General features: G+C 63.4%; 1 protein-coding gene and 1 pseudogene across 1 annotated transcript; one reads left to right on the forward strand and one right to left on the reverse strand.

The window, feature by feature from the left end:
• Nucleotides 1-2,166: 2,166 nt before the first annotated feature.
• Nucleotides 2,167-5,439, forward strand: SPON2 (spondin 2). The gene is made up of 6 exons (XM_041753825.1): nt 2,167-2,310; nt 2,629-2,854; nt 3,580-3,803; nt 3,878-4,069; nt 4,260-4,434; nt 5,006-5,439. Exons 2-6 carry the CDS (start codon nt 2,632-2,634, stop codon nt 5,188-5,190), a joined length of 999 nt encoding a protein of 332 aa, XP_041609759.1. The 5' UTR covers nt 2,167-2,310; nt 2,629-2,631; the 3' UTR covers nt 5,191-5,439.
• Nucleotides 5,440-17,980: 12,541 nt separating this feature from the next.
• LOC121489162 lies at nt 17,981-18,363 on the reverse strand (annotated as a pseudogene).
• Nucleotides 18,364-19,899: the final 1,536 nt, after the last annotated feature.

A 19,899-nucleotide genomic window follows, 5' to 3' on the forward strand; every position in this document is an offset into this window, starting at 1 on the left:
ACGGGGTGGCATTGGGACACGGGGTGCTTGCTGCAGCCATTCACGGTGGGGGGTCCCGAAAGGGCTGAGGGTGTAGACAGCAGTGCTCTGTACTGGGGCACTGGGGGTCTACAGAGGGCACAGGGGTGCAGACAGGGAGGATGGGGGTGCAGGGAGGGAGTGCAGGGAAGTGGGGTGCAGATGGGGAAATGGGGTGCAGAGGGAGGTGGGATGCAGATGGGGAAGTGGAGGTACAGGGAGGAGGTAGGGGTACAGACAGGGAGGGGGTCCAGGGAGGTGAGCGTACAGGCAGGGAGCGGGTGCAGGGAGGTGGGGGTGCAGTGATGTGGGGTGCAGACAGGGAGGTGGGGATGCAGGGAGGTGGGGTGCAGGGAGGGAGGGGGTGCAGGAAGGTGGGGTGCAGACAGGGAGGGGGTATAGGGAGAGGGGTGCAGACAGGGAGGGGATGCAGGGAGGTGGGGGTGCGGAGGCCTGAGTGGCAGCCACAACCTGAGCCTTGAGAACTGACTGGGCAAGAAGCGACCTGGAGGGACCCGGGAATTCGGAACCAAGCTAGCACCCCGCGTGAACTATCCTGCCTGTGCAGCCCCTCGGCCGCCTAGGGGCGCCCCGGGCCCCCCCCCGCTGAGCGCCTGGGGTTCTCACCCGGGGCCAGCGCACCGATGGCTCCCGTGGGCGAGGGGCGCTGCCCAAACGGGACGAACGCTCTGTCTACGGAAACGCGCTTCTGAAAGCGGAGGTGGCAAGACCTGGCGCCCTGGTTTCCAGGGCAAGAGCGGGGGGCAGGGGGTCCGCAGCTGAGCTGACTCCCTCCTGGCCACGGGGCCCTGTCCCCACCTCTGCACCTGTCGAGTGCCCTCGGCCATGCCCTGGGGGGTACCTGCACCGAAGGAGGCGGAGGCCTCCCAGGAGCCCCCCCACTGGGCCTAGGCTCCCCTGGCAGCCCGTCGCCCCGGGCACCCTGGAGTCCAGGGGCTTTCCACGTGGGTGTGGGGCTGCTGGGACAGGAGACCCCCATAAAATGGGCAAGCCTGAGGCCACCACTGCCGCCACCGGACTGTGCGCCACCTGGACGTGGGCCCGGGCCCACCTCCTGCTTTGTGGCCGCGGAAAGGGGCCACCGCGGGTCAGGGAGAGCGGGTGCAGGTGCCTGGCCGGTGCTGCGGGGCACCCTCAGCAAGCGCGGGCGCAGGTGGGCAGACCGCCCGGTGGGGACGTGGAACCAGGCCGCTGTCGCGCAGGTTTTCTTTTTGAAAAATGTAGCTGGTTTCCGTGAAACGTTGCGCTGTTTACGTTGACGCGTTTTCATTCGCGAGCGACTTGCTGCGCTCTGAGCCTTTCTGGTGCGGTTTCAGACCAGGGGGGCTTGGGCGGCTCTAACCCTCAGCGGCAAGCCCTTGGGGCTCCTGAGGCCTTGGAGCAGCGGGGGTCCCCGAAGCGGAGTCTGAGAGCCCCGACCTAGGACCTGCGTGCGGCCTGGTCTCCCTGAGATGCGGCTTAGGTCATTTGTTTGCCTTCTGTTCCGCGATTCTGTTTACCCGTGGCCGCCGCTGGAATGTCAGGCGCGGCCAGAACTCCCAGGCTCCCCGCTTAGCTGAGGCCTCGGCGCTTGGGGCCGCTCCCCGCTCCCGCTCCCGCTCCCGCTCCCCGCCGACCGTTTCTGGAAGCGGCTTCCCGACGGCGCAGCGAGGGCCGCCGCCAGCCCGGCCTCCTCCTGCGGGCGCTGCCCCCCGCGGCCGCCTGTGCCCAAGGGCCTGCGGCTCCCCGCTGCCCCGGGACGCCCTGGCCCCCCGTGGACGGCGGCTCCTGCGCCCGGGGCCGCGAGGCCGACAGCCGGGCCTGCCCAGGAGCCCCACGACCGGGCGTGTCGCCCACGGGCCGAGCGAGCGGGACCCACGTCCGGGCAGCAACGCGGCCCTCGGGGCCCACCGTGGCGGGGCGGCCCCGGCGCTCCCGGCCCTCCCGCCTCCCCCCGACCGCGGGGCCACCGCCTCCAGGCAGACACCGGGCGGACGGGCGCGCCGCGGGGGGGCCGGGGGAGCCCGAGGGCGGGGACGCGGAGGGAAGACAAAGGAAGGGGTGCGGCAAGCGGCAGGCGCCCGAGGGAGGAGCGTGACCTCAGCGCCGGAGACGGGAGACGCATCTGCTCGGCCGCGCCGGAGCCGGAGCCGGAGCCGGAGCCGGAGCCGGAGCGCGGCGCGCAGCCCCGGGAGCCCCCGCCCTGCCTCCCCGCCGCGCTCTCCGCGGCCGCCCGTCCGTGCGCCCCGGGCCGTGGCCGGCCGTGCTGCGCCCTCCCGCCGCCGCTGCTCGGTGAGTGCGCGCGGCCCGGCACCGAGGGGGGAGGCCTGCGCTCGCGCCGGGCACCCCCCCCGCAGGCTCCCGGACCGAGGGCAGCGCCGAGCTGCGGCCCCGGGGTGCGCCCGGGCACGGCTCCCACACGAGGCCACGCGGGCTCCAAATCCCCGAGGCGCTTGGAATCCAGCCCGAGCCTGACCCGGCTTTGCTTTCCGGGATGGGGCTCCGCTGGGCCGCAGGGAGGGGGGGAGAAGGGAGCAGGGGTGCGGGGTGCGGAGGGGCGGCGCTCCGGACCCCGCGGGGCCAGCTGCTGGTGTTCTCTCGCCATCCCAGGTCATGGGAGCCCCGGGGCAGGCCACCGCCCGCGGCAGGGCCCTGTGGGCGCTGCTCCTGACCGCGCTGGGCTCCGCCGCCGGGCGGCCGCGGGGGGCAGAGTCCGAGTGCACCGCCCGGCCCCTGGCCCGGTACAGCATCACCTTCACGGGCAAGTGGAGCCAGACGGCCTTCCCCAAGCAGTACCCCCTGTTCCGGCCGCCCGCGCAGTGGTCCTCCCTCCTGGGTAAGCCCCCGCTGCTCGCCCTGCAGGGGGACACTCTCCTGAGCTACCTCAGCGCCACAAATACCTGCGGGCACCTCCTGCTGGGCGCGGGCAATGCCCTGGGGTGCGGGGGTGCTGGGGGGGTGGATGCTGGTGACCCTGGGGAGGGTACAGGGAGTGGGGGGGGCAGGGCAGCTGTCCTTGGGTCGTACCCTAGGGTGTGGGGGTGCAGTAGGGGTCTTGGATGCTGGTGACCCTGAGGGGCGCAGGGAGTGGGGGGAGCAGGGCAGCTGTCCTCGGGCCATGCCCTGGGGTGCAGGGGTGGATGCTGGTGACCCTGGGGAGGGCGCAGGGAGTGGGGGGAGCAGGGCGGCTGTCCTCGGGTCATGCCCTAGGGTGCGGGGGTGCAGTGGGGGTCTTGGATGCTGGTGACCCTGAGGGGCGCAGGGAGTGGGGGGAGCAGGGCGGCTGTCCTCCGGCCATGCCCTGGGGTGCGGGGGGGGGGGGTGGATGCTGGTGACCCTGGGGAGGGCGCAGGGAGTGGGGGGAGCAGGGCGGCTGTCCTCGGGTGATGCCCTAGGGTGCGGGGGTGGATGCTGGTGACCCTGGGGAGGGCGCAGGGAGTGGGGGAGCAGGGCGGCTGTCCTCGGGCCATGCCCTAGGGTGTGGGGGTGCAGTGGGGGTCTTGCACGCTGGTGACCCAGGGGAGGGCGGGTGCCGGCGGCCGCTCACCCCCGCACCCCCAGGGGCGGCACACAGCTCCGACTACAGCTTGTGGAGGAAGAACCAGTACGTCAGCGACGGGCTGCGGGACTTCGCGGAGCGCGGGGAGGCCTGGGCCCTGATGCGGGAGATGGAGGCGGCGGCGGAGAAGCTGCAGAGCGTGCACGAGGTGTTCTCGGCGCCCGCGGTGGCCAGCGGCACCGGCCAGACGTCGGCGGAGCTCGAGGCCCACTCCCGGCACTCGCTGGTGAGCCAAGGCGGGCGGGGGAGGGGGGCGGCGTGGTGGCCGCCGCCACCTGCTGAGCACTGCCCCCCCCCCAGGTGTCCTTCGTGGTCCGCATCGTCCCCAGCCCAGACTGGTTCGTGGGCGTGGACAGCCTGGACCTGTGTGACGGGGACCGCTGGAGGGAGCAGGTGGCCGTGGACCTGTACCCCTACGACGCTGGCACGGACAGCGGCTTTACCTTCTCGTCCCCCAACTTCGCCACCATCCCGCAGGACACGGTGACCGAGGTGAGCGCCCTGCCGGCTCCGGACCGTCCAGCAGGTGGCGCCCGGCCCGTTCCCCGCCGCACAGAGGCCGGTGCCGGCGGGTCCGCGGGGGGGGGGGGGGGGGGAGGTTGGGGGGGGAGGTTGGGGGGGGAGGTGGCCCCCCCGCACGAGCACCCGCTCTGGCTGTGCCGACACCCCGCTCTCCCCGCAGATAACCTCCTCCTCTCCCAGCCACCCGGCAAACTCCTTCTACTACCCCCGGCTGAAATCCCTGCCCCCCATCGCCAGAGTGACCCTGGTGCGGCTCCGGCAGCACCCCAGGACCTTCGTCCTGCCCGCCCCGGGCCCAGTGGGCGGGGGCAATGAGATCCTGGACAGCCTCTCAGGTGAGCCCGGGCCCTGCGGGGGGCACCTGCGGGAGGCACCTGCGGGAGCACCCGTGGGAACACCTGCAGGGAGCACCTCCGGGAGCACCTGCGGGAGCCTGGCCCGACCCCCGGGAGCCTGGGGCCCGCGCGGATTCCTGGGAGGCCCTGGCGTCCCGCTGCTGCGCGGGGGCAGAGACACCACTCAGGTTCGCGGGTCCCACGGGGACCGAGACGGGGCGGCTGCGGACTGCCCCGCACGCGGGAGGCCCTTACGTCACCCTTAGGGTAATCCTCAAGGGCGAGTGGCCACCACGCGGAGACAGAATGACCCTCGGGGTCCAGAAACTGCCCCGGAGGGACCCGGTGTGACGGCGCAGCGGGGGGGGGGGGGCTGGTGGCCGCACGCGGGGCCGGGCCGTGACCCGGGGCTGCGCGCCCGAGGATGCCGTTCGTCCAGGGGCTCCACGCGCTCGGCACGAGACGCGGCCCCGCGGGCGCCGGGCGGGGGCGGGGGCGGGGGCCGGGCCGAGATGCGCCCCGCCCGGAGGGCCTCGTGGCCGAGCTTGCTGACGGCCCTGCCCGCCTCCAGGCCCCGAGACGCCGCTGGACTGCGAGGTGTCGCCGTGGTCGTCCTGGGGGCTGTGCGGGGGGCCGTGCGGGCGGCTGGGCGCCAGGAGCAGGACGCGCTACGTCCGCGTGCAACCCGCCAACCGGGGCGCCGCGTGCCCGCCGCTGCAGGAGGACGCCGGCTGCGTCCCCGACAACTGCGTCTGACGCCCGCCTCGCGCCGGCGCGCTCCGTGGCTGCGGCGCCTCCTTCCAGAAGCTTCCCCGCGGGGCGCGTGTCCGGCTCCTCTCCCCGGGCTCGCCCAGCCTCGGAGCCGGCGCACGGACGCCTGGCGCGGTGCCCCGGGGCCGCCTGCGGAGAGCCCCGGGCGGGGGCCTGACGCCCCTCGGACCTGCGCCCGGGCGCTCGCCCACAGCCCAGAGCCCCCCCCGTACTGGAATAAAGGCCGATCCCTGAGCTCGGGGCCCTCGTGTCGCGTTGCCTGCGAGGGCGCTGGGCAGGGCGCGGCCGGAGGAGGGGGCACCCCCCGGAGCCCAGCGGCCCCCCCCGCAGCTCGTCGGCGCCCGGTGTCCTGCGCAGGCCGCGGCCCCTCCGACCGGCCCGACGGCTCCCGGGTCAGCCCCCTGGGCCCTCGTTTGAGCTCAGGGTCGGGCCTTGCGCAGCAGAACGGATCCCCCGGGGGGCCCCAGCCCCGGGCCGCGCTGGTCCCTCAGGGGATGACCAGAAGACGGGAAAGCCTGTTCCTGGGGACCCTTCCAGAACATTCTTCCTCTGCTTGGACACCTGCGGCATCAGATCCAGCAACTATCCATCCCCCCCCCCCATCCAACACCGCCCTCTGCCCCTCCCCCCTCGGTCCTGCCCACTGTCCCCTCGATGCTCCCGCTGATTCTGAGCCACTGCGCTTCCACGCGGAGACCCCTCTCGCCTCTGCGTCTCTTTCTCAAGATCACACCTCCCCGACCCCCTCCCACCCACTCTGTGAGGGGCCCTCGTGGACCCCACACGCTCAGACCTGGGCGGCTAGACCGTCCCCCCCGCGGGAGCAGCCTGGGCAGGACACCGCTCCCAGCCTTGCACACACTCGGCGCCATCCCTCTGAATTTTCTCCCATCTTGTGCCCGCCTCGGTCATTCTCAGCAGCCAACGTCTGCCTGTCCTACCTCGGGAAGCTCTCCTGCTTCCCCCTTCCCCATCAAGTCCTCCTGCCCAGAAAGGATGCGCCCCACTTCCTGTTCCCAGCATCTCCCTCCATTGAGAGCCCCTCTGCTGCCCTCGGGGGCTGCACGTCCCCTGCTCCGTGGCACCTGGGGACCACGCTCCTTGCTCTTTGTCCTCACTGGGCAACGCCAGGCTTGACCCCCACCCCACCCCACCCCTACCGCCTGCCCTCCCCCACCCAACAGGCAGTGCTCCTTCCCCACCTCTGGATGGCGCCCCTCTGCCCCCACCCACGCCATTCCTCTCTCCAGAACAGATATATCCCCCGGTGGTCACCTTGACTCTAGACCTAGGGGAGGAATCAGTGTAAACAGCTGCGTGTAACCCCTTCCTCCCCCAACAGGGAGTGGATTCACAGCCAATACGTTGGGCATGTCCTGCCGAATAGATGGGGGGGTGAGGAGGGGCTCCCCTGTGAGGTGTTCTCAGACATTCCCTGTAGATCTCTGCACCCCTCGCTGGGCACAGCTGAGATGCTCCATGATACAGCGCTTTCCAGTGGTGGGGTACCAGCCTGCGCCCCCCCACCCCAGCCGAGCACCCCCCACCCCGCCAAGCACCCCCCACCCCGCCGAGCACCCCCGGGGGAAAGGGGGGCATGCAGCGTGTAAGGAGGTCCGACCCCCTCGCCTCGGCCAAGGCCCCCCACGGATGAGCCTCCCTGCACTTCAGTGGAGCGCCACGCCAGGTAGACTTCGTGAGGGTCTTGCAAGCACGAAGTTCGGTCTGTGCTCCTGGACACAGTCTGCCCGTGGGGCAGCAGGCTCCCCACACACAGCCTGGGGTGCAGGGTGTGCACATGGGGACGGCGTGCGCGGCCCGGCCCGGCCAGGAGACACAGATGGCAAATACCTGCTGAATGAACGAGGCACTCAGCCCACTGTGTTTGTCTTGCAAGAGTCCTCGTGCTGAGCCCCCGCACACAGGAGACCAGATGAGACCCCTCCCAGGAACTGTCACATGCGTGTATAGGAATGACCAAGAGGTAGGAGGCAGGGAGTCCCCTGGGGGCTGAGGCAAGAAGCCACGGGAGCCAGGCTCCACCTGGGATGGCTCTGCTGGCCTTGGCACCCTTAGCCTGGGGCATCTGAGGCCCAAGGGGCACTGGCCCGGGGTGGGGGGGCAGCAGACAGAGGGCGCTACCAGGGCACAGCCTCTCCTGCATTTGGATCCTGTCCAGAGAAGAAAACAATGATCCCCGGCAATTCCTGAATAGAAGCCCAGACCCCAGGGGCGTGAGGTCTGATTACAGCAGCGATCTGAAAAACCCTTAGTTAAAACTTTTGCTGGAGTCCTGAGCTGGACTCAGGATTCAAAGAATCCCCACAGGAACAAGAACTCCCAATGAAAGTCACAATCACGTGAGAAAACCAGCATGACCGCTAAATTGGAGGAAACAGCAAACTGCGAAATCAGAACCAGAAAACCCTTCTGGGATGATCTCGAAGAGGACGCGATCAGCCATGCGGGCTGTTACCCAAACCTGCGCTCAGAACTCAGGCGGAGGGGCGCCTGCGGGGCTGCGGCGGAGAAGCATCTGCCTCCGACTCAGGCCAGCATCTCAGGGTCCTGGCCTCGAGCCCCACGAGCCTGCTTCTCCATGTCCCTCTGCCCCTCCTCCTGGATTCTGCTCGCTTTCTCTCAAATAAATTTAAAAAATCTTTTTAAAAAATCTCAAAAGTATACACAGAACCGAGCACGTGACTACAGAGCGACTGAAACGCTGGACTCCACACCCCAGTTAGTGACGAGGCTGTGGGCCGCTACAGGGGCTGGAGGGTGCTGCGGGGACACCGGATGGCCAGGCGGGGGGGGGGGGGGGAGGGCCTTGCAGCACCCAGCCCCCCTCCCTCGTTCTGGAGCACGGTGCTGGGGGGACCCCGGGGGTGACGAATGCCACTCTTTGGGGGCCAGAACACGTACTGGCCCGAGACGCTCCAGACTCTAGAGCACAAGCCAACACGGAGGCGCCTGTGCGGAAGCCACCCCGGGTCTGACCGCGGAGGACAGCTGCCCTAGTGAGCGCGCGGCCTGCGGCCCGCTTAGAAACAGCCGCGGTGTGGGAAGGCCCTGCGATCTGGGGGGGCGGGGGGCAGGGTTGACAGTAGACCGGTTCACGTGGCCTGCACGGAGGACGCTGCTGGGGGGCTGCTCCGTCAGGAAGGGGGTCACCCTCGTTGACCAGCCTGCTCTGAGCAGAGGATCCAAGGGCCCTGCTGTGTTGGGGAGGCCGCCCCGCCCCCGGCACTGAGCGAGCGGGCTCCCTGCAGGTGAAGAGCCGAGCATCGAGCATGGAGCATCGCAGGAGTGCTTCCGAGGGGAAGATAACTCCCCAGTGGCCATGGGGAGGTTTTAGGAGCAGCAGGGAGGAGCAGAGGCAGATGAGGAAGATTGAGTGAGAGGCCCGGGCACTCACCCGAGGGAGGGGCTGGGCCAGCGGACACGGTGGAGACGCCAGAAGAGGATGAGGCCGATGGGAAGGCAAGAGGGAGGCTCGTGGAGCAGCGCCTAAGGGTCCCCAGGTGGCTCGGTCAGCCCCCTCCTGGTCCCAGCATTAAGTCCTGCATCACTGTCCCGCCGGGGCGGCCCCCCTCCTGAGGCCTGGGCCTCCGCGGTCCCCTACCGAGCGGGCTGGCCGGGGCACCCGCGCCACAACCGCAGGCCTCTCACTGGGCTAGAAAGGTGCCTGCTAGGCTCCCGGGGCCAGGGCCACAGGACCCAGACGAAGGGCGGAGGACCGCGGGAGCCGGGCCACTGAGCTCAGCTACCGGCAGGCCATGGGGCCTGGGCTGCGCAGTCAGAGGGCAGGGCCTGGACGGGTGACGGGCCGCCTGCCCGGCGGAGGGAGGACGGACGACACAGACCTAAGGCCACTGAAACGGCGGAGAAAGGACAGGGATCCGGCCTGCGGGCTCCCCTTGGGCGCTGCGTCTGCCCGGGCATCTGGGGCACTTCCCAGCTCGCCCACCTGTGCCCTGACTCCGGGTGGATGCTCCAGGCCCCTGCTCCCTTCATCACCGGTGGGGAGAGCCCACTCCCTCCTCCTGCCTCCCAAACCCAGCAGAGCAAACTGCTGGGTCCAGGAGCAGAGGAGAGCGGGTGCCCACATGAGCGAGCGGGTGAGCTGCCGGGGGAGGCAGAATCGGGAGGGCAGCCCCGGCGCCCGTGCTCAGTGGCCTCCAGCTCAGCAGCCTGCAGCCTCCAGCCTCCATCCCGCAGCCTCCACAAGCGCACAACTGGCCGCTCTGCAGGGGCTTCACTCCGCGTGGGGCCCTGGCGTCCCACCAAGCCATGAGCCAGCGATGAGAGCAGCACAAACCCGTTAAATAAGAAAACAATTTGCTACAGAGGAAAGTCAGTAGGAAAAAGGCCCCCAGAGGCCCGTTCATCCAAGATCATAGACACCAGAAGGGTCAAGAACGGCCTATGAAACGGGTGCGAGAGAAGCGGCCAACTGACCGGACGGCGGGAATCAAGCGGAGCAATCTGGAAGGGACGGGCTGCAGGAGGCTAAGGTGACAGCCCCTAGAGCCCCCAGAGCCCCCTAGAGCTCCCTGAAGCCCCCCAGAGCCCCCTAGAACTCCCAGAGCTCCCTAGAGCCCCCAGAACCACCTGTAGCCACCAGGAGCCTCCTAAAGCCCCCCAAAGCCCCCAGAGCCACCTGGAGCCACCCAAAACACCCTAGAGCCCCCTAGAGCTCCTCAGAGCCCTCTAGAGGCCCTTGGAGCCCCCTAGAGCTCCCCAGAGCCCCCAGAACCACCTGGAGCCACCCAGAGCCTCCTAAAGCCCCCCAGAGCCCCCTAGAGCCCCGTGGAGCCTCCTGAGGGCGCAGTGGAGATGATGGCCAGTGAGCAGCACACGGACGGAGAGAGAATCAGCAAAAGATACGGAAGGTGAAATGAGGGGTTCTAGAACGTTTTACATAAGACGCTCCAGAGGACGCGATGGGGACTGGCAGCAGCGCTCATCCCCAAAGTGAGCTCGGAGCAAAGTGTCAGAAGCTGCCAGGACGAAGGGGAGCTCCAGGACCAGGACGCACAGCATGTCCCGCAGCACAGCAGAGGAACGCGCGTCCACACGGCCCAGGGAACCGCTGAGCTGCCACGGGGGAAGCCCTTGGGGAACCCGGCAGGGAGGCCACTGAGCCCCCGAAAGGAGCCTGTGGGGACGAGGGCAAGGTCCCGGCAGCGCCAGGCACCACCGACCGCGCTGCGACAGATGTGAACCCGAACCCGGAGTCAGAGTCAGAGTCGGAGTGGAGGAGTGTGAGCGCACCGCCACCCACACAAGGAAGGCTTTCGGGCTGCAGGAAGGGCCCTGAGGGCTGCACGCACTGCGGCCTCCTCCTCCTCCTCCTCCTCCTCCTCCTCCTCGCCCCAGCGGGAGACAGCTTTGGGGGATGCCTTCCAGGCCAAACAATACCCTTTCCATCGCGCTCGGGCTCGGGCTCGTGCTCAAGGACCAAGGCCCAGGGGGTGATGGGGGGCACCTGTGAGGTGAGAACGGCCCCCAATACGACACGGGCTGCAGGGCCAGACTGATGCAATCGTGGGGGACCCCGAGGCTATGGAAGGCTTGCAACCTCCAGGGGAAAGCTCGAGGGCAAGTTGTGGTGGATTCGGGTCCTGTTCAGCTCTAAGCAGAGAGGTGGCTCCCCCCTACCCCCCCATCCCCGACGGCCTGCAGCCCAGCACCCAGCTCACAGGAACCAGGGCGGCAGAGGACACTGCCCTCAAGATGTCAGGGATTTCTCCTCTGCCAGCCGCCTGCTGCTTCTAATAACAGAGGTGCAGTCACAGAGGCGGGCACCCCTGGGGCTGCCCTGCCCCCACTGCAAAACCGGCCCCTCCAGCTGGAGTCACTTCCAGGGAAGTTAAACGGTGAGCGAGCACACTTTTCTCCCCACTCCCGCTTTATTTTCCACTTTCTTCCTCTTTGGAAAGCTAAATACTAAAGACCAGGACATTCAAAAGCAACCACACATATAAGGGAAATTAGAAAGTGACCACGCAGGCCCAGGGAGTCTCAAAAAGACCTAGGAAGACCTGAAGTCACCCTCAGGCTGATGCTCAGCGCAGAGACAGCTTCGGCAATCAAAGGGAAAAACAGCAGCGCCTGGGGAGTCAGTCAGTTAAGCATCAGACTCGATTTCAGCTCAGGGCTGGTCTCAGGGTCGAGAGTTCAGGCCCCTACTGGGCTCCACGCTGGTGTGGAACCTACTTAATAAAAAAGAAAGAAGAGGAGAGGAGGGGAGGGGAGAGGAGGAAGAGAGAGAAACAAAGAAAGAAAGGAAAAAAAAAGAAAGAAAGGAAATACATAAACCTTGGGGGAGGGCGAGAATGATGTTCAGAGTTCCCAGATTACATTCAAATGTCCAGTGTTCAACAAAAAAATCACAAGACACAGGAAGGTGTGGCCACTCAAAGGGAAAAGTAAGTCAATCGGAAGTGCCTCTTGAAAAAAGTCTCATGGTGAATGACCAAGACTTTTTTTTTTAAGATTTTATTTATTTATTCATGAGAGACACAGAGAGAGAGAGAGGCAGAGACACAGGCAGAGGGAGAAGCAGGCTCCATGCAGGGAGCCCGACGTGGGACTCCAGGATCAGGCCCTGGGCCCAAGGCAGGTGCTCAACCGCTGAGCCGCCCAGGGATCCCTAGACCAAGACTTTTAATAACTGCTTGAAGGGTGTGCAGAGACCTAGGAGAGGCTCCCTCCCTGTCAGCCATCACTTACATGTAAATGCGTGAACTCTCCAATCACAGGGCAGAATTGGCAGAATGGACAAAGACACAAGGTCCAGCCACAGGTCGTCTACAGGAGACTCACTTGAGATCCGAACACCAATAGACTGAAAGTGAGAGGATGGAAAACCATTCTCCGTGCACATAGTGACCCGCGGAGAGCCTGCGTGGCCCCACTAACATCAGACAACACAGACTTAAATTTGACAATGGTCACAAGAGACGAAGGACAGTATATATTAGTAACATTTCACGACAAGAAAATAGAGCGATTGTGAACATTTACACACCCAGTGACAGCCGTCAAACTCTACGAAGCCAAAGCTGATGGAATTGAAAGAACTAGCCAGCAGTACAGTCACAGTTGGGGACGTCCTCACTCTCCGCAGTGGATGAGCAACCAGACTGACGACAAGGAAGGGAACAGGGGACCCCACCCAGGCGGCCAGCCCGATGCAGCAGCCACACAGCACGCGCCCTCCTCACGCGCACACGGGACGGTCTCCAGTGAGTCTCGGTGGCTTCTAAGGGGTAGATGTCCTAAAAAAGTGTCTTCTCTGCCCCAACAGGATGAAGTTGGAAATGGGGAGCAGAAGGAAAACTGGGGGATTCACAAATAGGTGGAAATGAAGTCACATACTCTTAAATCAACTGATCAAAGGAGAAATCACAAGAAAATTAGGAAATACTTAGAAACAAATGAAGATGAAAACATGACAACAAAGCTTATGGAATGCAGTGAGCGTGACGCGGGGGTCGGGGGGATGCACAGCTGGACACACATTTAAAAACAGAAAAAAGGAGCCGCCTGGGTGGCTCAGCAGTTTGGCGCCGCCTTCAGCAGGGCGTGGTCCTGGGGTCCCAGATCGAGTCCCACGTCGGGCTCCCTGCACGGACCCTGCTTCTCCCTCTGCCTGGGTCTCTGCCTCTCTCTCTCTGTCTGTCATGAGTAATAAATAAATAAAATCTTTTAAAAAATAAAAACGGAAAAGAGTTAAATCAGCAATCTGAGTTCACTACCGAAGGCCCCAGGAAGAGAAGAACGGACAACACCCAAAGCGAGCAGAAGGCAGGCAGGCAGGCAGCAAAACAGAGAATGGAGGGAACCCGGAAACCAAGAGCTGCTTCTTGGAAAAGATCATCCAAGTTGACAAACCTGTAGGGAGACGGCTAAGGACGGGAAGGGAGAGTCCGATTCCTGAAATCAGACGTGATATGGGGACGTTGTTAGAGATTGTGCAGAAGTAGAAAGGGTCGTCAGAGCGTCCCGTGAACAGCTGAACGCCAGCACGCGGGATAACTGGGATGAGGGGACGCGGGCTGCAAACACAGAACCTCCGAGACCGAGTCGCGGGGACGCCGGGTGTGAACAGGCCTACGACTGGTACGGAGCCCGGATCAGGATCCGACACCGCCCCGCGGAGGAGAGCCCAGGACCTGCCGGCTTCGCAGGTGGTTCTCCCAACGTCCTTGCCAACTCTTCCCAACTCTTCCCAAAGCCTGAGGGGGAGAGGAGCTTCCCGACTCATTCTGGGAGGCCAGCGTCAGCCGGGTACCAAAGCCACACGGAGACACCGTCCGAAAGGAAAACCGGAGCCCGACATCCGTGACCGCCTCCCAGCACCTGGGGTAGCGGCAGGTCCAGAGGGCTGTACCCCACGACCAAGGGGGACTCTTCCTGGAACGCCGGTGCGGGCGGGCGGGACACGGATCATGTGACACGCGCATCGGAGAGTGGAGGGGGGACCCCGGATCGTCACCGCTGAGGCCGGTCTCCAGGCCTGTGACCACTCAGCACGCGTCCACATAAAAACACCCCACGAAGCAGGGACGCAAGGGAAGCACCTGCGCAGACTAAAGCACTTAGAAGACCCCGGGAGACGTCCCGACGCGACGTGAGACTGAACGCGTCTCCTCTGAGATGAGGAGCAAGGTGGGGATGCTGCTGCCACCACCTCCGTTCCACGCGGTCCTGGGAGTCCTGCTGGGAGCGGGCAGGGGAGGGGTTCCTCACGGAAGATGCAGGAGTGAGCGTCCTGCACGTGACCTACGTGTGTTCATCCTGAAGGCCACGCGCACACACGCACCCGCCTAGGATGGCGCGGGCCGGCGGCCGAGCACCGGGACGCACGGGCAGTCCATGGCGCTCAGCTGCTTTCCCGCGCCGCCGACGAACAGTCCGGAAAGGAAACCACGCACCATTCCACGGACAATCGCACCGCAGAGCAGAAAAAGCCCAGGAATCGCCCTAAGCGAGGAAGGACACAGCTGGGCAGTGCCGGCCACACACCCCGCCGGGCCGGAGACACGCGCAAGGAGGCCCGCAGCCCGGCCCGGGGCTGGAGGCGCCACACGCGAGACTGGGGGCCCCCAGCGCTCATCGGAACCCCCAGGACACGATTCTCAGAAACCAGAAAACCCAGTCTGAAGCTCAGCCGGAGGCCCACGGGACCCCGGAGACGGATGGCAATCTGGGAAAGAGCGCGTGTCACTGTCACGGAGCAGCCTGCGGGGGTGAAGGAAGCCGCACACAGCCGGCTCCGGGAGGGCCGCAGCCTCGGCCCACACGGCGGGCGGCGGGGCCCAGAGCCCAGAACCAGGTGCGGCCGCCGCGGGCCCCCGGGGATGCGTGTGCTCGGGGAGTGTGTGCTGTGCTGAGTCCCACGACGCCCGAGGGCCCCCGAGCTACCGGGTGCGGCCTGGTCCCTGTGAATTCTTGGGAGAGGAAACACTGGAGGCAGGGAGTGCGGGCCCAGCAGAGCAAAAGATTTAAGAGACACAGTCAAGCGCCGTGTGTGGATCCTGTGTAGACACCAAGTCAAACACAGCGAGGGCAAAAGGACCCTCCAGTTGCAGAAAACGGACCTGGAGCTGATACTGGTGGCAGGCACGATTATTGCCAATTTTGTGCAGTGGTCACAAGGACATGGCGGCTAAGTTGGGGTATTCTTTTGTTTTTTTTAATTTTTATTTATTTACAATAGTCACAGAGAGAGAGAGAGAGAGAGAGAGAGAGGCAGAGACACAGGCAGAGGGAGAAGCAGGCTCCATGCACCGGGAGCCCGATGTGGGATTCGATCCCGGGTCTCCAGGATCGCGCCCTGGGCCAAAGGCAGGCGCTAAACCGCGGCGCCACCCAGGGATCCCTAAGTTGGGGTATTCAGTTTTCTTTTCTAAAGATTTATGTATTTATTCATGAGGGACCCAGAGAGAGAGGCAGAGACACAGGCAGAGGGAGGAGCAGGCTCCCTGCAGGGAGCCCGACGCGGGACTCGATCCCAGGACCCTGGGGTCACACCCTGGACCGAAGGCAGCGCCAAACCACTGAGCCACCTGGGCTGCCCGGGTTTTTTAAGTCCATACGAGTCAGGTGTATATTGAAATACCGTCGGGTAAAAATGGTCTCTGATCAGGAACGTGCTTTAACATACTCCAGGGGCAGCGTGCGTTGGTCACACGAAACGAGATTAGGGTGCATCACGCAATCCTCTAGTTTCGTGTCCTTAACATTTGCTGTAATATAAAGTCTCCTGGGGAAAGTGGCGACGGCTCACGTGGATGAGGCGCCGGGCCGTCGGGCGGTCAGCACTTTGCACACGCACCCCTGATCTCCGCAGGCCCTCGAGGAAGTGGGTGCTATGATCATTCCACCCTCCTAGGCGAGGAAACTGAGGCAAAGAGCGATTATGGAGCTGGCCCAGGACCGTGGAGAAGGTGTATGGTGGGGAGGTGAGCGCCCACAGGGTCCTGGCGTCCAGGCCTGGGAGCAGCACCCGACAGTGCTTCCCAGAGGGAGAGCGTGGGTGGTCACTGGGTGTCCCGTCTCCCGGCCCCCGCATGAGGTGCCCGGGGGTGGGGCCTCGGGAGGCGGGAGGCGGTTAGCTCATGACGGTGGGGCCCATGACGGGAAAGACCTCAGCCACCTGCACGCTGGCGCCCCGATCTCCGACCTCTGACCTCCTGAACTGTGGGAAATAAGTGTCGGTTGTTTATGAGCGACGCAGTCCGATACTTGTTCAAGCAGCCCCTGCACCCTAAGGTGACGGCCAGGAGGGAGGCCGGGGTGGGTGGCGCCAGCCCGCAGCAAGGGAGAAGCTGGAGCGGGGGCCCTGCCCTGCACAAGGGACGCCTCCGGGGTGGCTCCACCCTGCGCCAGAAAAGCCGGCAGCTCACCCCCAGCTGCCGGCAGGTACAGAGCTGAGGGCCCCTGTCGCTGGTCCCATCTACACGGTCACACTCCCAGGACGGAGGCAGTCCCACGGCTTCCTGCGTGGTGGGCGAGCACAGGCCTCTGCAACCCGCCCAGGCTCACACGGCTACAACGCGGTTCGGTGCCTCGCAGCTGTTTTCTAGATACATCGCCCGAGAAGAGGGAAACAAAGGCAAAAATAAACTATTGGGACCACAAGCAAAGTAAAAAGTGCGCAGCAAAGGAACAAATCAAAACTAAAAGGCGACCTACAGAAGCGGCGGGGTGGGGGGGGTATTTGCAAAGACATAGCAGATACAGGGCTGGGATCCAAAATATAGAAAGAACTTATACACCTCAACAGCCAAAACCAAATAACCCAGTTTTTAAAAGGGGAGAAGACACAGACGGACGCTTTCCGAAGAAGACGTCCAGATGCCAACAGACACGTGAAAAGATGCTCAGCATCACCCATCAGCAGGGAAATGCAGATCAAAACCACGGTGAGCTATCACCTGACCTTGTCCCGGTGGCCAAGATCAACCGACGAAACAAGTGAGGATGCGGACAGCGGGGCGCCCTCGTGCACTGCGGTGGGAACGCAGGGGCGCAGCCTCCGCGGGAAACAGCGTGCAGGGTCCTCAAGAAGTTAAGGTGCAGCTGCCCTACGACCCAGCAATCGCACTGCAGGTGTTTATGCAAGGAATAGAAGAGCCCTGACCCCACGGGCGCCCGCACCCCGATGTTCCCTGCAGCATTACCTACGTCGGCCAAACCATGGGAGCAGCCCAAGGGCCCAACGACCGGCGAACAAATACATTAGATGTTGGACGGACGTATGTTAGTGGACTATCCTTCAGCCAAAGAAAGAATGAAAACTGCCCCATTTGCAATAACATGGATGGAGCTGGAGGGTATTCTGCTGAGTGAAGTACGTCAGGGAGAGAAAACAAGTACCGTGTGATCCACTCACGTGGGGAATTGAAGAAACAAAACAGACGAGCAAAAGGAAAGCAGAAACCAAGAAACAGACTGTTCACTCTAGAGAACGCACTGCTGGTTCTGGGGAGGGTGGGGGGAGGGGAGGGGAGCAGGTGATGATGAAGCAGTGCACTTGTCACGATGGAGAAATGGTAATTTTAAAAAACGAGGATGTTACAGGAAGAATCAATGGAAAGATATCTCTGAGGCTGAACACAGACTTTTAATGAAAATTCTATTTTTTTCCATAGATTCTAAAAACTGCTAAACACATCCAGAATCAGGATGCTGACACGTAAGAACTCAAGGGTGACTAAAAATAAGAAGGGAAGTATTTCGAGAAATGACCCACCCACGTGCCAAGGTCACGCCTACCCCGTAACAGAACAAGAACGCCTCCACTCTTCCAAAATACCTTCCCTGCCCACTGGGCCACTCACTGCCTTCTGTTTTCACATCACATTTCTTTAATTTTTTTTAAAAAAGACTTTATTTACTTATTCATGAGAAACAGAGACATGGGCAGAGCCACAGGCAGAGGGAGAAGCAGGCTCCAAGCAGGGAGCCGGATGTGGGACTCGATCCCAGGACTCCAGGATCACACCCTGGGTCAAAGGCAGGCGCTAAACCACTGAGCCACCCGGGGATCCCTCTTTTTTTTTTTTTTAAGTAGGCTCCCTGCCCAGCATGCTGTACCTTCCTGCTGCCAATCCAATGGGGCCGGTGCCTTTGGGCCCCACTATATGACACTCTCTCCCAGGACCTGGCCCAGTAGTTCAGCTACAAAACACTCTCAGCCACATCCCCCTCCTCTGGCGGATGGGCTTCTCCCTTTGCTCCTGACAGATGTCTTCAGGGTGTTTCATCTCCTCCTGCGGCTGATGCTCTCCAGCTCCTCCAGTTCCTCCTCCATCAAGCGGGACTCAGGCGCGGTCTCAGACAGCATGTCCAGCAGGACGTCCACCTTCAGCCTCAAGAGACTGTTTGCTTCCTCCAACGGCTGGTTCCGCCCGCGGAGCCGCTGAGCCTCCCTCCGGTCCACACCTCCGCTAATCCCCGTCTCTGCTCTCCGCTGGCCATTTCCAAACTTCAGGCTTTGTCCCACCAGGTTCGTGGTGGGGGTTCCATAGTCCAGGCCCAGCGCGACCTCCCTGGTTGATCGATCCAGATTATGCGGGTTGGAGAGAGAAGCAGACTTTGAGGGGGCGTTTTCTTAGGACTGAGCGTATTCCCAAAGAGACGCATCTTTGGCCCGAGGAAGGAAAGGTCGACGCTCCCTTCTCCAGATCGGACAACTGAAGCTTAGAGAAGTTAAGTAGCTTATCCCCAGTCACGCGGTGGAGAAATGGTGGAAGAGGGCTTCGAAGGTCTACTCCTCTGCGCCGCTGAGAATCACATCGTCGCGGTGCAATGCTTTATAGTCTGCGGGGAACTGCCGGCAGGGGTCCGCGTCACCCACGGCGACCACGGCTCCGGCGCTGCTCCCTCTTTATTTTTTTAAATTTATTTTTGTTTTTTAATTTTTTGCCTTTTTTTTTTTTTAATTTTTTATTTATGATAGTCACACACACACACAGAGAGAGAGAGAGAGGCAGAGACACAGGCAGAGGGAGAAGCAGGTTCCATGCACCGGGAGCCCGACGTGGGATTCGATCCCGGGTCTCCAGGATCGCGCCCTGGGCCAAAGGCAGGCGCCAAACCGCTGCGCCACCCAGGGATCCCAATTTTTTGCCTTTTAAAAAAAAAAGTAGGTGGCACCCCTAGCGTGGAGCCCAACGTGGGCTTGAACTCACGACCCTGAGATCAAGACCTGAGCCGAGATCAAGAGCCAGATGTTCAGCCAAATGAGCCACCAGGCGTCCCACACGTTTATTCATTTTAATACATTTAGGGCTCCAGTGACAAATAAAAATAAAAGTAAAGGGGATCCCTGGGTGGCGCAGCGGTTTGGCGCCTGCCTTTGGCCCAGGGCGCGATCCTGGAGACCCGGGATCGAATCCCACATCAGGCTCCCGGTGCGTGGAGCCTGCTTCTCCCTCCGCCTGTGTCTCTGCCTCTCTCTCTCTCTCTGTGACTATCATAAATAAATAAAAATTAAAAAAAAAAAATAAAAGTAAATAAAGCACAATTCGGTGAAACATCCCAGGCCACGGAACGCCAGTCTTTCACCCCAAACCATGCTGCGTGTCTCCATCTCCGCAGTGTCCTGAGTGTTCACAACTACCTGCTGAAGGCTTCTCTTGACGCGCATGTGTTGTTTAGAAGAGTGAGGTCCACGGAGCTCTGTGGCCCCGGTCACGGCCCCGTGACATGGTCCAGGTCCCACTGCCCACGACACTGTGACCAGCATCCCAAGCCCCGCCAGGCGTCGGCACCCAGGGCAGCGGGGTGATGGGCACACGGCCCCTCTCTGTACTAGGTTAGCGACTTTCTATGACTATAAATGTTGCAAAATAAAAGGTTTAATAAGAACTCATCGTCTGCCAGGGCTGGGGCCCTGCGGCACCACACGGGGTCCGTCAACCCGCTCCTGTTTGCAGGAAAGCACACTGAGGCCCGTCCACGCGAGGCCTCCACTGCCTGGGGCCTCTCGCCTCCTCCCAGCCGCACCCCGCGCCACGCCCCGCCTCGTTCCCCGCCCTGACACTGCAGAACCGCCGTCTTGCTCTGGCCCAGTGGCCCTGCGGGCGGGGGCCGGCACCTGCTGGGCTCGCCTGGTGAGGGCTGGTCTGGTGCCTGCCCCTGGCCCTGCATCGACTTTTGTCCCCATCGAACACTGCA

Source organism: Vulpes lagopus, chromosome 4, assembly GCF_018345385.1.
Source record: "Vulpes lagopus strain Blue_001 chromosome 4, ASM1834538v1, whole genome shotgun sequence".
Lineage (NCBI taxonomy): Eukaryota > Metazoa > Chordata > Mammalia > Carnivora > Canidae > Vulpes > Vulpes lagopus.

Coding starts and splice junctions, on each gene's coding strand:
- SPON2 (XM_041753825.1), top strand. CDS start 2,632: ATGGGAGCCCCGGGGCAGGCCACCGCCCGCGGCAGGGCCCTGTGGGCG. Junction 2,855..3,579: donor GCAGTGGTCCTCCCTCCTGG/GTAAGCCCCCGC, acceptor CCGCACCCCCAG/GGGCGGCACACAGCTCCGAC. Junction 4,435..5,005: donor GATCCTGGACAGCCTCTCAG/GTGAGCCCGGGC, acceptor GCCCGCCTCCAG/GCCCCGAGACGCCGCTGGAC.